General features: G+C 38.2%; 2 protein-coding genes across 2 annotated transcripts in view; one reads left to right on the top strand and one right to left on the bottom strand.

The window, feature by feature from the left end:
- Positions 1-1,127: 1,127 nt before the first annotated feature.
- On the top strand, positions 1,128-7,147 carry LOC103772830 (transthyretin-like). The gene is made up of 4 exons (XM_008940173.1): positions 1,128-1,196; positions 2,920-3,050; positions 5,482-5,617; positions 7,040-7,147. The coding sequence occupies exons 1-4, from the start codon at positions 1,128-1,130 to the stop codon at positions 7,145-7,147; spliced, it is 444 nt and encodes a 147-aa protein (XP_008938421.1).
- A 4,092-nt stretch (positions 7,148-11,239) lies between these two features.
- LOC103772832 (beta-1,4-galactosyltransferase 6) overlaps positions 11,240-15,856 on the bottom strand; it is a gene marked incomplete at its 5' end in the record, with an annotated part of 5,482 nt that continues 865 nt past the window's right edge. Inside the window, 3 exons of the mRNA XM_008940176.1 lie at positions 11,240-11,991; positions 13,214-13,315; positions 14,463-14,585. Of these exons, the coding sequence (XP_008938424.1) occupies positions 11,844-11,991; positions 13,214-13,315; positions 14,463-14,585 (373 nt within the window). The remainder of the gene's footprint in view (positions 11,992-13,213; positions 13,316-14,462; positions 14,586-15,856) is intronic.

Here is a 15,856-nt window from a genome sequence, read left to right as displayed (position 1 = left end):
ATGGCTTGTTGTATTTTAAATATCCTGAAGCAGAATTATTTAATGGGATTACAGAAACTACAGAGATCATGCCATCAGAAACCATCAGCACTTATCTGCCACTGACCTTGGAGTTTATCTCTCCACCCAGAGCCTGCTGGGATGACTGTGGACCAAGTGAATTTATGAGTTACAAAAGCTTGTCTTTAACTTTTCACTATTTGGTTACTTTTTTTCTCTGACACTACCGTAGTTACACAACTCTTGTAAGCAGTTCAAACAGTTTCATAAGAACACCCATCTTAAAGCATGCAGGTTTCATGGGATCCTGCTACTCCTGGAGCTTGAAAACCAGTAGATTTGATTTGCAGTCAGCCCTCAAAATAGGACAGAAATATGTTCATAGAGATGTAGTCATTGAAAAACTAACAAAAAACTAGTAGTCATCTACCTGATGATAGGATAAACCTGGTAAGAGTGCAGGTACAAGTGTCTAACCAAAGATCAGAAAAGGAAAGTTTAATTTCATGCAGCACTATGACTTAAAACACTTGATCTGTGCTTCAGAAATGGGGATGTAGCTATCTGGTTATCATGCTGGAAACCAGAAGTAACATTTTTCCTCCAGGAGAGTGCATCAGATAACCAGTTAACTCACACATTGTCCAATTACCTTTCATCAGAGGTGGGAGAATGCCACCACAGAGAGAATTCTGATAGAGAAACATGAGTGAGTCAATTATACCAAGCCCTAACCACAGAGAAATTCTCACTGAAACAGAAATTTCCAATTGGACAAGAAATGTGCATTTCTCTCAGCTAGATGAGACCTATACAACACTATTCCTCAACCAAAAGAGAAAATAAAACATAAATAGACATTGCCTCCAAGAAAACAGATGGCCTCAGCTAAGCTAGGCAATATTCACAATATTTCCACAGGCAATGGTAGAGGAGATATTTTTGCAGACAAGGTTCATGTTTGTATGAGTTACTTATTTTCTCATTGTTTACTAAGTCAATAGTATGAATCGGCAGGTTGGGTCATATGGGCTTTCTGATAAGTAGCCCCAGTTTAAGAGGCTTTGATATAAAAATCACAGATCCCACTGGTTCCTGCTTCCTGAGACTTCCCAGTGGGAGGAAAAATGGCTTTTCATTCCCTCTTGCTTGCTTTCTTAGCTGGCCTGGCATTGTGCTCCGAAGCTGCACCACTGGTAAGTGTCTCAGGGTTGAGTCCTTCATACTGGTGGAGTCCCAGCTCTTTGTTTTTCTTCAAAAAATGCTTTAATTAGCGTGAGTGAAAAATGGACTGATCCCTTTTATTGCACTTCTTTTGATTTTATAGTATGTGTTGATTGTAGTTCTCTCCTACTGCTCTGTTCTTTCTTTCTCCTCTAGTGATTGGTGAGAAGGTTTTAGGGTTAGAGAAGCAGCATTGTCACTAGACTCAGTGACTGTGAAAAAACAATGTAAGAGAAGGGGAAAAAAAGATCTTATTTATTACACCAAAGCCTTAGGCCTGTTGAAAAGTAACCAATAGCCCCTGTAACACAAGGAACGAGCTCCTGTCCTGGGAGATGTCATTCCCTGTTGTGAGGTCCAGGCTGGAGAAAGGCCTTTGGTAGTCCTCTCCCTTGCTGCTCTACCCACACAAGCAAGGAGGGATCCCAACACTTGCTGCAAGCACAGGACAGAGCCCAAGCCAGGATCCCAACTTCCAGAGGGCTCATTTAATCCAGCAAGGCAAGCTACAGACACTTCAGCCTGAAATTCTCTCTAGAACAGACTCGTCTCTCTCTCCTCCTGCCCATTCTTCTCCCAAGCTCTGGTCTTTGGGAAAATGAACATCTGACCACCCTCTGTGAGGAAGTAGACTTTCACTGAGCTCCAGGGTGTAAAAGCCAGGAAAATAGGTGGTGGAACTAGAGGCCCCATTGCCAATGCCTCCAAAGAAACACCAGCAAGGAGACTCCGTGTTCCAGGCATGGGAGACTCTGGAGTCAGAGCACACAGGCACTAGAGATCCACAGGGATCCACAGGGCAGGATCCTGGATGGGATGTCCAAGTACATCATATGCTGTAAGAAGGGATGCAACAGAGGCCTTTTGGTTTTCATCACCTACACCAGGATTCATTCTGCCATGATTAAATGGAGATCAGTGATTGCTCTTTTGAGATTATCCCTGATTAGAGCTTTCACAAAGCTCTGTTTTCTCACTTTGCATCTTCAGAATTAGGTAATGGAAGGTGAAAGTCATGATTCAACTCTGTCTTTGAAGAGCTAAAATATTAGGGCATAACTGCTGCTTGTGATGAACACTCTGGGAACAAAACTACTGCCAGCCCACCTTTGAAGGAAGGTTTTCCTCTCCTATCCCTGCAGAGCTGTCAGGGGCTGGCAAATCTGATCCAACACGGTGTCAGGAGAGAGTCCATATGTGATGTTTACCAAGTTTACAGCAGGATTAAGATAGCTCTGTGGCAAGAAGACAGCAAAAGTTCTCAAATCCAGAAAGCCACGCTTGAATTGCCACTCCAAAACACAGAGGAAGAGTTGCCAGATTTTTAAACTGTCCTACTACTTTTGAAATTATTCCCTGTTGAGGGCACAATTTATTTACAGCTTCCTGATGGAGCTGATGTGTAGCTAAGCCATACCACAGGGAAAACAGCAACGTGGTGTCACACAGCTGCTGAGTCTCTGCAGTGCCCGTGGCTACCTGTGCTCCTTCCAACAGCTCCTGACATCTCCCTCCCTGGCTCCCCTGTATCCAGCACCCAGGCAGCTTCAGGATACACTTTTGTAGCACACAGTCATCTTGTTGAGGAAAATATGGCAAGTTGTGTAGATCTAAAGAATAATATTCCTTACTGCTTTATTATGCACCATCGCTTACGTTTCTTACGACTTAAAAATCCTCTCTTCCCATCTGAAGGATTCTGCTGACTCCAAGCATCCTCTTTCTATAAAAATCCTGGATTCAGTCCGAGGAAGTCCAGCTCCAAATGTTCCAGTTAAGTTATATAAAGAAGCTGCAGATGGATCTTGGGAACTGTTAAATTCAAAGTAAGTCATACCAAAGTAAAGAGTGAAAGAAAGAAGGGCAAGGCAATAGGAAGAGGCCAAATAATTGAAAAAAGAGTTTCACATTCTCTAAGATAAGGTGTCTTTTTTTTACCCAGAGGGAAGGTAACATCCTATTGAAGGAATTTGTTGCACACTGCCTTTTAAATATAGTTTCAACTATCAAAATGGGTTTATAATGCTTTATAATTACTGTGAGCACAAGAAATTATTTTAAATTAGCCTTTAATTCAATCATCACTTCCCTTCTATTTAATTTCAAAGGTTTATCTTACTTTTCAACACCCAGCAATGAACTGCTGCTTTGTTACCAGAAGAATCAGGCAAACTCTTTTAGTGGGTTTGAAACTCAGACTCTGGTTAAGAATACTACCTTTATATTCTTTCTAAATTAATTTTCATTTCAAACATCACCACAGCTTTAAGAAGAAAACACAGAACTGTTTTGAACATACACCACATCATATCTGATAGGCTTCATTGCTTCAAGAAAAAAGAATCAGCCAAAAGGAGTAAATCTGGGGATAAATCTTTCTCACCTCCTCCCCCACCCAGAAGCAATTGCATCTAAAATAAGAAAAAGATTCTCCCTGGTATTGAAATGCTGCCATGACTTTTAAAAATATATAATAATAGGATTTCAAATGTAGATTACTCTCTTTTTTTTTGAGACTGCCCTCAATTTTAGTATATATTAACACTTTAAAAACTCAAAAGCAATTTTCACTTCAAGCACAACCTGAAATTAAACTGAAAATATTCTCATGGGGTACACAATGAACATTCATTATTCAACAAGCAGCATCACACTTTTACACTTCTTTCCTGAAGACAGTTGCCAAGTTTCACTTGAGACCTCCCCAGGTCTGTTAACAGTCTATCCTACCTAAAAAAACCCCAGTGAGATAGGGCTCATAGTGGCTAAAGCTGACCCAGTGCAGGAATTTCAGTAGTGGGATTTGTACAAGGTGGGGAAGAACAATCTGTTCATGTTGTCCTACTTAAGTTTCCTCCCCCCCTCCAGTGAGGAGATGGCTTCACACATACTCTGTCACTGGAAATGGATGGAATTTTCCATTAAGAGAGTGTTCAGTTTACTCATCTCCAAATCTGAGCTTTGAGGCTTTCTATAAAGACACTTGTCTAAACAACTGGTTGTTGACTGGAGCCTTAAAAACCTCCTCAATGTTTTAAACAAAGGACAAAGTAACCTTTAGATGAGGTATGGGAAGAGTTGTGACAATACTAAACCAACCCCTCCAGCCTTATGAATTGGCAACTAATTAAGGTTAGCAAGAGATTCTGAAATAACTGTGTTAAAGATATATTTGGGTTTAGCTGAGAAAGCTCATTAGAGAATTGAACAGTTATCTAACAATGAACAATTGACAACAAAGAAAAAGTAGTGACATTTGAATTGATAAAAAAATCTGATGACTGCAGAGCATCTTGTCAGGTACCAATGGTGTTCTATGACTTCATTAAAAGGTTGTATTATAAGGTGTATATAAGGGGTATTAAAGCATAAATCTTAAGTAATGTACTGGACAATGGCATAAAAAACATTCAATTTTTTTTTTAATATACTTGGGAAGAGATTTGGCAGCTAGAACACAAACCAATGGCTTGTGACTACTAAAATCAGGCTCTGGCAGCAGTTATTTGCAGATAACCAACCCCCTCAAAACCTACTATTATATAACTTTTCATAGAAACAGGTTTCAACCAAGAGACACGTTGGAGAGGCAGCATCCACTATTGGTTCTGGAGTCCTAATTGGGTTGGTGTTCAAAGGTGGATTGTTTCAAGTCAGCCCTGTGGCCTTGGGTAGCACTGATAGCATCTCCAAATCAAACAAAGCCATCTGTTTGTTGAGGATGGAAAACCAACACGGGATTCCGTCAGGCTGCGTTGTTGGCTGCCCTACAGGCATTTCAAACTGCCAACTATGGAAAATACTGATAAAACCACTCAATACATTGAAATAAAGGAAACCATGTGGAAATCATGCCAGCTGAGCCTACTTATTTGCACAGCAAGTGCATCACAGGGCTTCCACATGGCTTAGAGCAGTGGTGAAGCTTTCTCTCTGAGTGGGTTCATTTAATTAACTCCAAGACTCTGCCAAGAGTCCACAAACAATGATGCCAGCTTTTGGCTCACCCCCAAAACCATGCAGAGTGGTGGCATGGCAGGCAGCCATCTGCTGTGGTGATGAGGGGAGCAGAGAATGCCAAGATAAGCCCTGAAGCATCCATAATACAGATGGACACAAGCCATTCCAGATCAATAGAAGTATTCATCATGTTCCTTAAGCTACACAGTTATCACTCAAGTTCAATTGCTAAGAACTGCATTTTTCTTGGGCTTTTAACCAAAAAATATAAAAGTGGATTCTTCTGCCATCACACAGACAAACCAACGACCACGGAGAGCTCCACGAGCTCACAAGTAAAGAACAATTTGGCACAGGGACGTACAAGATTGAGCTCGACACAGCCTCTTACTGGAAGAAACTGGGCTTGAACCCCTTCCACCACAGCGCTGATGTGAGTAGTCATTTCCTCCTGTCCTTCAGCTCCAAAGAGCACCACCACTTCCCATGTCTAGGCTTCAGTGACTAATTCCACCTATTGAACTTCCTTTTCACCTTATTTTCACATTGACACTTTAAATCCAGCCTCAAAGCTGTGTAACAACATACTCCTGAGAGAAGGAACTTACTGGCTTCCCCCCAGCTCTCAGTAAGCTCTCAGAGGCATCACATGCTGAAAGGTTTATCTGTCCTTCTACCTCTGCTGAAGGCTGTGATTCTTTCTGTGACTATTTCTAGACACCTGAAGGAGAACAGGCAGAGTTCCAGGAGGGTTTTTGGATCCAGTATTTGTATGGCTGCAGCCAAAGTTTGTAATTTAGATTTTTAAAGCTAATGGAAACATTAATTGTGTTTTGGATGCTTGGATCCTCAGTTTACAATGGAAAAAAAAAGAAAAACAGTTTAAGAGTCATTTTTAGTTTGCACAGGACAGAGAAGCTGGTTAGATGGAAGTGGTCCAAACCAGGTGAGATTACACTCTTATTCTAGACAATACTGAAGGTCAATGCTGGATTGTCTTGCCTTCTGTGATGAGTGAAATAATAAGAGGAAAGATTTACAGCATGCAAGTAAATGCATTTGTTGATCTTGAAGGTCCCTTTGCACCAGAACAATTCTATGATTCTACATATAGATAATGTCTAAATCTATATTCTAGACTAGAAATGAATGTCATCCAGACAGCAGGAGCTTCCTTTCTTAAATAGAAGCCTCAGCAAGGATGCTTTGCTCACTTCAGTGCTTGTTTCATATGCACCTTTTTTATGAATGTTGAAAGGAGCACAAGCTATACATCACAATATTATTAAAGCTTTATAAAGCTTTAAAAGTCGACACCTATCATATCACAACACAAAATAATCAACTGTGTAAAGGGAGGAATCAAAGGGTAAGACTAATGCAGTCCTCCTCCACCTACCAGGTATGGAAGTAGGATTAAAGAAACTCATTGCTTCTTATTTGAGTCTGATTATAGTTTCTACAATTAATTCTCTTCCTCAAAGCTCAGGATTTCATAAGAGCAACAGAAAAATTCAAATACCTGAAAGAATGACTTCTATTTTTTAAAGACAATCAATGGAGTTCAATGTAGATGTTCAATAATGAGAAAAAAATCTTGTTGCCATTTATGAGTACCGACAAGGAAACCCCAATTTGGATAATAAATATATTTGATAAAATTTTAAAGAAGTGACAAGTATGCTGTTAACAAAGGACATTTAACCAGTGGAAAACTGTGACAGGCAGTCACACATCCCAGGGACCAAACCACCACAGGAGAAGGCATTTCCAAAGTTATGAGGTTAGATAAAATGATCCCAATGGTTCCTTTCAGGCTCATTTCTTATTTGTGTTTGTTTCTGCTTTTTTCCAGGTGGAGTTCACAGCTAATGATTCTGGTTACAGACATTACTCCATCACTGCTTTCCTCAGTCCCTTCTCTTACTCAACTACAGCAGTAGTTAGTGAGCCAGTGGAATAGAAGCTGATAATAAACATGACAATTTAGATGAGTAAGTAGGAATTTCCATAAATGGTAAAAGCTTACTTTCTGACTTTCTCAACAGCTTTAGATTTCATAGCAGATCAGTCACAGTAACAGTCCAGTTGTTCATTTTGTTAACTTCAGGAAGAACATGTATTGACTTTTTCAAATACTCTTCTGAATAAAAGTGTTCTGTGTTTCTGTATTCTGCAAATATTGCTCTTCTGAATAAAAGTTTAGACTGTGAAAAAAAAATAACACATTAAGCTTAGAAAAAGAAAAAAAGCATTGAAACTCCATTACTGGGATTCTGAGAATAAATCAGTCCTCCACCAAGTTACTAAACTACATTTCTTCTTGCAAAAGAAGTGAACAAAACACATCTGAAAAGTGTCTCATGAAAAAAGAGCACATAGGAAATGCAATCCACCACCTATGCTTTATTGCTGAAGCTGAGCAGATGAAGTCACACAGGACTGCCACCCAGGGCCCCAAAAATCACCAGATAAATACACCCCCCAGTTCTGATTTTTAAGATACAGAAGCAAAAGCAGCTTGAAGGACAGCAAGGTAGAACAGGATGCTACACATACATGTCTTCTTTCCCACATATTGTACCTGGTGACACTTTCAAGGGGAGTCCACACCCAGTGTTGCAGAGAAGTGCATCCATCAAACATACATGAAGCTTATTTGTGTATTTTCATTAAATTCTGAAAATACCTTTGTCCCCAGTAAGGTAGTTCCAAAAATTTACCTGTGTACCCCTAACCATTGGACATTTTTGTAATAGCTGTAAGATACGGAGAAAAATAAGAAGGATAACTAATGACTCCTGAGAAAAACAACTCCCTGTTTAAGGCCAGGACAAATATGAATGAATCCTTTTATTGCCCATTCTTGTCATCCATAAAAAAGATTGATTACTCCTAAACAGAAGGAAGTGCAGAGATGACCCATTAGGAGATTCAACATAACAACCACTCTTATCTTGGAAAAGTACACAGCAATATTGAGTCATTTATCCTAATAAAACCAAAAGCTGAAAGGATATAACTCCCAATAAAGGGAAAATGATTTGTTAGCCTAAGGCTTGACCCCCTCACAGCCTAACCTGATTTATTTGCTGGCCACGTTCCCCTTCAGCTTGTTGCCTGAAGGAACTAAGGACTATAAAAATGAACTCTTGGTCTCTAAACAGAGCTCAGGAGACACTTTCTCCACAGAACCTCAGAATAAACAAACCAACACCATCTTTAGAACATTGTATTTCATAAAAGACAATGATAAAAAAGTACAAACATTTTCATGAACAACCAAAAAAAAAAACAAACCTATGATAGTACACAGGAAATTCCCAGCATTTGTTTCAGTGCATTTTTCATTGAGCCTATCTTACACACCTCTACAAATCAAACAATCTTAAGTACACTTCCTCTTGCTGATATGAAAGGGAACCTTTTAATGTTTTTAAGTAACTGGCTCATTAGTAACCCACTACAACAGAGTCATTAGTAAACATAATGATAGAAAAATAGACTGGCGAGATCCAAGAAAAAGGACATTTTGCACTTGATTTTCAATAGGCTATTGGAAAATGGATTTTATATTCTCCTGCTTCAATCTGAAATACAGCATATGGGCTTAAGAGTATCTTGGTGTGCCAACTAGATTCTACTGTTAATATTTCTATAATGTTTTTACTTGATAATTTGCAAGACCTTCAGAATCTTGTAAAATACTCCCTTTTCTTCTCCCTCTGTGCTCACTCCTTTAAGAGAAGACATCCTCAGTTTGCCTTGTCAGCAATGCAAAAGCCAACGTTGCCTTCTAGCTCCATTTGACAAGAATCATGGAAATATCAAAAGGAATGTGCACAACTTTTAGTTCTGCATCACGTTTATTTGGTTTGAAGGCACTATGTCAAAATTCACTATGGAATAGGACTGAGTTCAAGCAGGTAACAAACACTTTTTGATGTCATTTCAGATGGCAACTTTTTTGAGTTCCCAACAAAGTGATAAAAGGTATTTAGAGAAGCATGTTGGCTATAAATTCATAATTCATCCATCACTTTGGGGTACTAAAATGTAAATTTTTTCAGAACTCAGCTGCATGTCATAATCCATTCACATACTGGTTTAAACCACATTTTTCTCAACCATACATGATGAATCACTTAGAACTGTAAAGTTATATTGGTTCAGCCACATCAGATATGTAATATACTATGTCTATATGTATCTATTATACATATATATGCATTAGAAGTTCTTAAAATTGCACATTAATTTCACAGAATGCCTAACAAATGGGCACAACAACATACTTCAGAAAAGTACAGACCTATAGCACCAAAGGATGTTTTGTAGGTGTTAAGTTGTAGGTGAACTTGTACTGAAAAACAGAAATCACTTCAAAATTATATCAGGGATTTAAAAATTTATTCAACACTTCTTAAAGAATTGTGTTAGTCTGTTATGAAACAAGACTAATTTTATTTTGAAGATGTAATTGTTCATACAGTGTATCAGTTATGTCTCCTTTATCCATACGCTTCAGAATACTCTATACACTCGGTTATAGAAAAATATATCAGGAGGTGATCAAACCATTTAAGCATGCTTTTAAAGGATGTTTTGTTCACTTTATGCTCACTTTTTTTTTAATTTGCATTGCATTATGTCATTCCTAAAGCATATTAGATTAACTGGTAGATTTTAAGGTGATTCCAATACGGTTTAACACATCCCGTACAATTGTTCTCAGCTACTTCAAATAAATCATTACATTTCTACTAAATATCTGGGATGCCTACAACTAAGCTTATAACTGTACTGAAGAATGACTAAGGGCAAAATTTGCTGCTGGGATGTCAAAGAAATAAAAGGTGTTTATGGCAAACAAAGTCAGATACAGGAAGCACTACAGCACTTGTGGCAGCAAGCCAGGAAAACAACACACAGCCATGAGTTAAAGTTGGTGGGTTTTGTCAACACTCTTACAGAACACTCTGTGGATAAATAATCCTAATTATATACTGCTTTCCATTCTTCGTGGCAGCAGAAGTCAGTCTTTGGTTCCTAAAGAGCTGAGTAACTGACAAACAAAACAGTTTGGTAGATCTTGGTCGGTACCTTTGCACTGACACAGAAAACAAACGATCCTTTGCCTTAGTATTAACAAGGGATGTAAAAAAATACCCAGAAAAGATAACAAAGCTTAGCAGAGGGATGCTTTCAGGTAGCATAACATTGCAAGCAAACAGAAAATAAGAGGATATGTTTTTCCTTATAAGCCAAAGAAAAGAGGCTCGTTACTCACACACAGCACCACAAGAAGAGAGGAGCAGAGAGGACCGATCCTGAGCGGGACTGCGCAGCCTCAATCTCATGGGAAGTCATCGACTTGAGGACACCTGGTGCATCATAGAAGCACTCAGCACTACCAGAACAGGCCCTTAAACAGCTATATCCACTAACAGATTATGAGGGGAATTTTAAAAAGCACCTGGGATGGGCCTGCCTTCAGTTCTGCTTACGCCATCAGCAGCAGAACTGTTGGGCCAACACCCTGGTTCTGAAAACCCCACGCTGCAAGCATTACAACTATTAGAACTATGGTTTAGCATTTTCTTAAAAAAATCTAACTTTAATATTCTTCCAATGAAGACACATTTTTGGCTCTTCTGATTCTGGAGGAATAAAAGTGCTGTTTACAAGGACTTTTTTTTAAAAAAAAGAACAATACCAAAATACTTTACGCACCCAGACACGGTTTTTTAGGCATTAAAATCCCTGACATTGACACTAGTGGCACACTTGGAAACAGTTGGAGTTCTTGTAGATCATAATACACAACAACTGCAAGATTTTCTTGTAATACACATGCAATATGCATATTAATAGGGTTTAGATGGCAGGCAGGGCATCATAGGATTTTGCTGGCAATAAATAAAATTCAAAGCTTTCTTTCTAGCGAGTTCATATAAGAAATTGATTTTTCTCTATAGATATGCAGAAGGCCTAGAGCTCAAAACTAGTATAACAGTTTACAGTCATAGCTGGCCAACAATTAATATTTCCTTCATTTCACATAAGGTATAACCTTTTTTTTTAAGCATACTTATATTTTGCACTTGTTCTTTCATGCTAATAAAAACATTCCTATAGAATTCAAACAAGAACACACTCAAACACATACTGAAGCATAAAATATTGAGCGATTTAAAAGCAATGTACACACATTAATTTACATCACATATTTACAAAACACAGTTTAAAAAGAAACAAAAGCATTCATTTAAATATAAGGGGGGTGGGGGAGTAGTTTAGTATAAAAAATTCCTGGAAAGAAGAGGCATCTGTCTCTACTTCCAGAGAAGCTACAAGTCTGTTTTCTGCAGTTTTAGGGGAGCAGTTAAGATGAGGATGTGGAGGATGAAGGCTTGACCAGTAGTCTCATGCTGTAAACATCTGAGTGGCACTGCTGAGGGGGAGCTGCTGGCTTTTCTTTCAGAACAAAACACACGGTACATACAATCGCTTCTCGTCCCAAATATGCATCACCAAATGGTCATAAATCTCTAATTCTAAGCTGCTGATTGTTGGTTTTGTTTTGTTTTATAGTGTCTGTGAGTAGCTTGCAGTGTTAGAAGTTTATTCTGGTAGGGTGGCTTGTCATTCCACTTCCATCAATAGTCTCTAACGGGAGCGAGCTCTGGGATGAGATTCACGGTTATATTTTTATACAATCTGCTGACAAGTATTTTAGGAGTATATATTAAATTGTTCAACCCATCAATATACTGACGTTCTCTGGAATACCTCAGAAGTTTATATCTGCAGAGGAAATTGGAAGAAGAAAACATGAAAAAGATTTTTAAGAAAATTCAATTGATCTTGGACATGCTACTGTAACAGTGAATTCATTTTGAAATACACTTTTAATTCTGAACCTACCTCTCAGCCCTTTGAAATTACCAAATTACCTACCTAAGCTTTAAAAGCACTTTCTGGTTGTTAGCATACTTAGATTTTATGTTCACATATATAAAATTTAACATGAAGACTAAATAACAAAGAAGGCATTTGATACTCATACTTTTTATGGCCCAAAACTAAACTGACTTTTGAAGAACATTCAATTTTTTCATGTTCTTTTGCTATAAAAATCAACTATGAAGCTCAGAGAAGATTTCAGAACCTTCACTGTTCATCATTATGCCTTTAAATGTCTGAATTGTTTATTTCATTCTTGAGACTCCTGCATTTTAATCTGAGGCAATTGAAAAACCCTCCCCCAGATTCCTGATACAGACATTCTGTATATCTGTACATGACTCTAAAAATTATTAATAAAGCAGAAAATAAAGATGTCCCCAGAAAGAGACACCCATTGATAACAGAACTGAGCAGTATTTCTAATCATCTGAAAACACTTACTATAAACCCTTATTTTGCATTTCACATTCTAACTTTCAGGTGTGGCTCATCTGCTGCATTCTGGTTGTTATTCCAGTCCAGGGCAGTCAGAACCTACTGGCCAGTTAAACTGGTTTGTATCTTTGTAGCAAAACAATGGAATCCCAAAAGAAAAGGTTCATGTCAATCTAAGCAAGAAATGAGAAGACCTGTATCTCAGAAAATAATGAAATATGCTAGAAGAAACTGATTCTTGAGGAGTTTTATCTGTTTTCACTCAGGAGTCATTTCCTGTAGCTGTAGTAGTGGATATTCTCTCTCATCTTTTGAATATTCTTTTGCAGAATATCCAAACTAATCAACTCATGGAGCCCTGCCAGCACTAATGCCCAAACTATTATGGAACAATAACATTCTGCATCAGCAATTATGACAATAATATCTTCTGACACACCAACTCAGCCTCTCTCATGGTTAAGTAAGAAATATGTGAACACCAAACAATGTGTTTAAGAAAACACAAAGTTTAGCACAAAAGAGGGACTAACACTGCTAAGCACTGACTGCTTATTTTTATGTGTGGAAGAAAAAAATTTGTATTCTTAGCTCTAGTATTTGAACAGCTCTCTGCTTTTCTTACCGTCCTAAAAACTGGACTTCCCCTCTGTGATGGTGAGGAATGGATTTGTACTTCCCTAAATCTCCCTCTGGTCTTGTGACGTTGTACCCAGCGTAGTGAACCCTGCAGTGTAACACATGAACAGCTGTGTGAAGGGTCTTGAACAGATGTTTTTACAAGTTACAGCAGAAGTGAGAAATAGGCATCAAATCTCTTAAAGCCAAGTCTTTGCGTTCACTCACATTCTCTGCCTAAAAAAAAACACCAAACCACTCCCAACCCAACAGCTAAAAAAGCTGGCAAAATCAGTGAAGTGTAAAATAATAATAACTAGTGACTGGACTTCCCCTCTGTGATGGTGAGGAATGGATTTGTACTTCCCTAAATCTCCCTCTGGTCTTGTGACGTTGTACCCAGCATAGTGAACCCTGCAGTGTAACACATGAACAGCTGTGTGAAGGGTCTTGAACAGATGTTTTTACAAGTTACAGCAGAAGTGAGAAATAGGCATCAAATCTCTTAAAGCCAAGTCTTTGTGTTCACTCACATTTTCTGCCTAAAAAAAAAAACCAAACCACTCCCAACCCAACAGGCAAAACCAATGAAGGTTAAAAATAACAACTAGTGAGTCCTGCTTTGTTCTTAAAGCACAACAGCATAGAAATATGAAAACAGTAAGGAAAAAGAATCAAAACACACATTGCTTTAAAACAGATCATATATATAATGTAGACACTTTGTTTCAGCAGCTCCAGTGGAACATTTTACACTTGTTTACTGTGAGCAGTTAGTAATAGAGGGAGCATTGCCTGTTGTCCAGTTGGTGACCATCAGTACAGTCACAAATTGACCTCTCAAATCCTGCTCTTCAGATATGAAAGATAATTAATTACTCTGTGTGTCTGTGGGGTAGTACTCTGTAATATTAGCAGCCTAATGAAGACAAATTAAAGCCAAAAAGTAACACACACAAGTCTAAAAGGAATGACACTAAATATGCTTAATACCATCATCTGTTATATCCATTATTTGTTACAGGCCTATCTACTAAGTGCCTGTTAGCTGTCCCCAGGCCAAGACAGAAGAACATCCCACTTATCCCTTCCTAAAGCATGTTCAGAGATTTCTGAAGTGAACTCTTTACCAAATTCTAACATTTCTAACTTAAACCAAATTTTAAAAGGCAACAATGGACAGAAAAAATACCTAATTGCTCTGAAAGGGAGGATACCAGAGAACAGTGAGAAAAACATAAGCACTGAACACTCACCTGTTCCAAAGATCATCATCTTCTCCACCCCATCCCCAAAAGGCATTTGGAAACCCATTGATCTTCTTGAATTGTTCCACTGTCAAGCCACTTACACCACCAAAGAACTCATTGTATGGAAGACTGAAAACAAAAGACAAATTCTGAATTATTAGGTGAACTTAGGTAGCCCTCTCTTTGAACAATACCTTTCAAAAAAAAACCAAGAACCCCAAACTAAGGACATGAGCAGATGCTGAATGTATTCACAGAGGGAAACTGCTTCACAAATGACTGGCACTAAGTAACATACAGAGAAGCTGAACTAAATGTTTGCAGTAGTGTTTGATTAGCATAAAAGGTATTCAAACTCTAGCTCAGGTGAGTATCAGCACATGAAACAGAGTGTATCATGTATTTCAGATGGCTGAATCAGACCCATAGCTGAAGTTCTAGGTGAAGCCCTCAAACTACTGTATTTTGACACTGTTCAACTTAAAAATAGTTTAAACAAATGAAAAAGTTACAAATCAGTAATGCATCAATTCAGTAATTTTCATTCACAGCTATACAGAACAGTTAAAACATGAGAGGAACAGTTTAACAATATGTATTCAACCACAGTGAATTACATAATTAGGTAAAAAACTATTTTCCAGTTTTTAGCAGCTAAATGTTTAAATCAGAAGGGTTTTTTTGTCAGTAAGCACACCATAATGGCTAACACATATCATTATAATAAGCAGTTGGCCAACACAAAAAGCACAACACACTAAGGCCCACACGATGTGACTTCCAGTTCTCAAAACACTCTGTCAATCTAAAAAAAGAAAATATATATATTGTAGTTTCTTTATTTCCACCAATATTCATTTGGATCCTTAACCCAGAAGGTGCTACAGTAAAGCGTGTTCCTCTTTCACAAAGAGCACCCAATGTCATGAAACAAAAGTAAGCAAACATTTCTCAGGAGACAATTCCAAATCTGGACCCTTCAAGGAGTTAGGACTAGCTACAAAAAGGTTTAGCATGGCTTAGGGGAATTGCCACACTGGAGGACAAAGCTCCTGACTGCAAGGGGAAAGAAAAAGGAACACAGCCATGTAATTTTTGATCTCTGTGGAAACACAGGATTCTACTAGTTCTTAACAGCTTTTGGGAAAGGTTATTCCTATATATAGCTTTCAACACCTAACTGAAATAAGAGGTGTTCTAAAACTCCCACTCAAAACACCCCTTTCCCCCTGCCAAAACAACCAACAAAGCCCCATAATCAACCCAAAATCAGCCTATCAAGCAAAAATAAAGCTAGGGTATGACAGTTAGTAGAATTCTTTGAGGTTTTTATCCATAGGTATGTCTGTCTGTGTGGTGCACGTGCACTTTTTTTCAATGTATACATATATATATATTTT

The sequence above is a fragment of the Merops nubicus genome, unplaced genomic scaffold, assembly GCF_000691845.1.
Source record: "Merops nubicus isolate BGI_N331 unplaced genomic scaffold, ASM69184v1 scaffold27035, whole genome shotgun sequence".
Classification (NCBI taxonomy): domain Eukaryota; kingdom Metazoa; phylum Chordata; class Aves; order Coraciiformes; family Meropidae; genus Merops; species Merops nubicus.
Note: the sequence above shows the minus strand (reverse complement) of the source record. Positions and strands in the feature narration are given on the sequence as shown.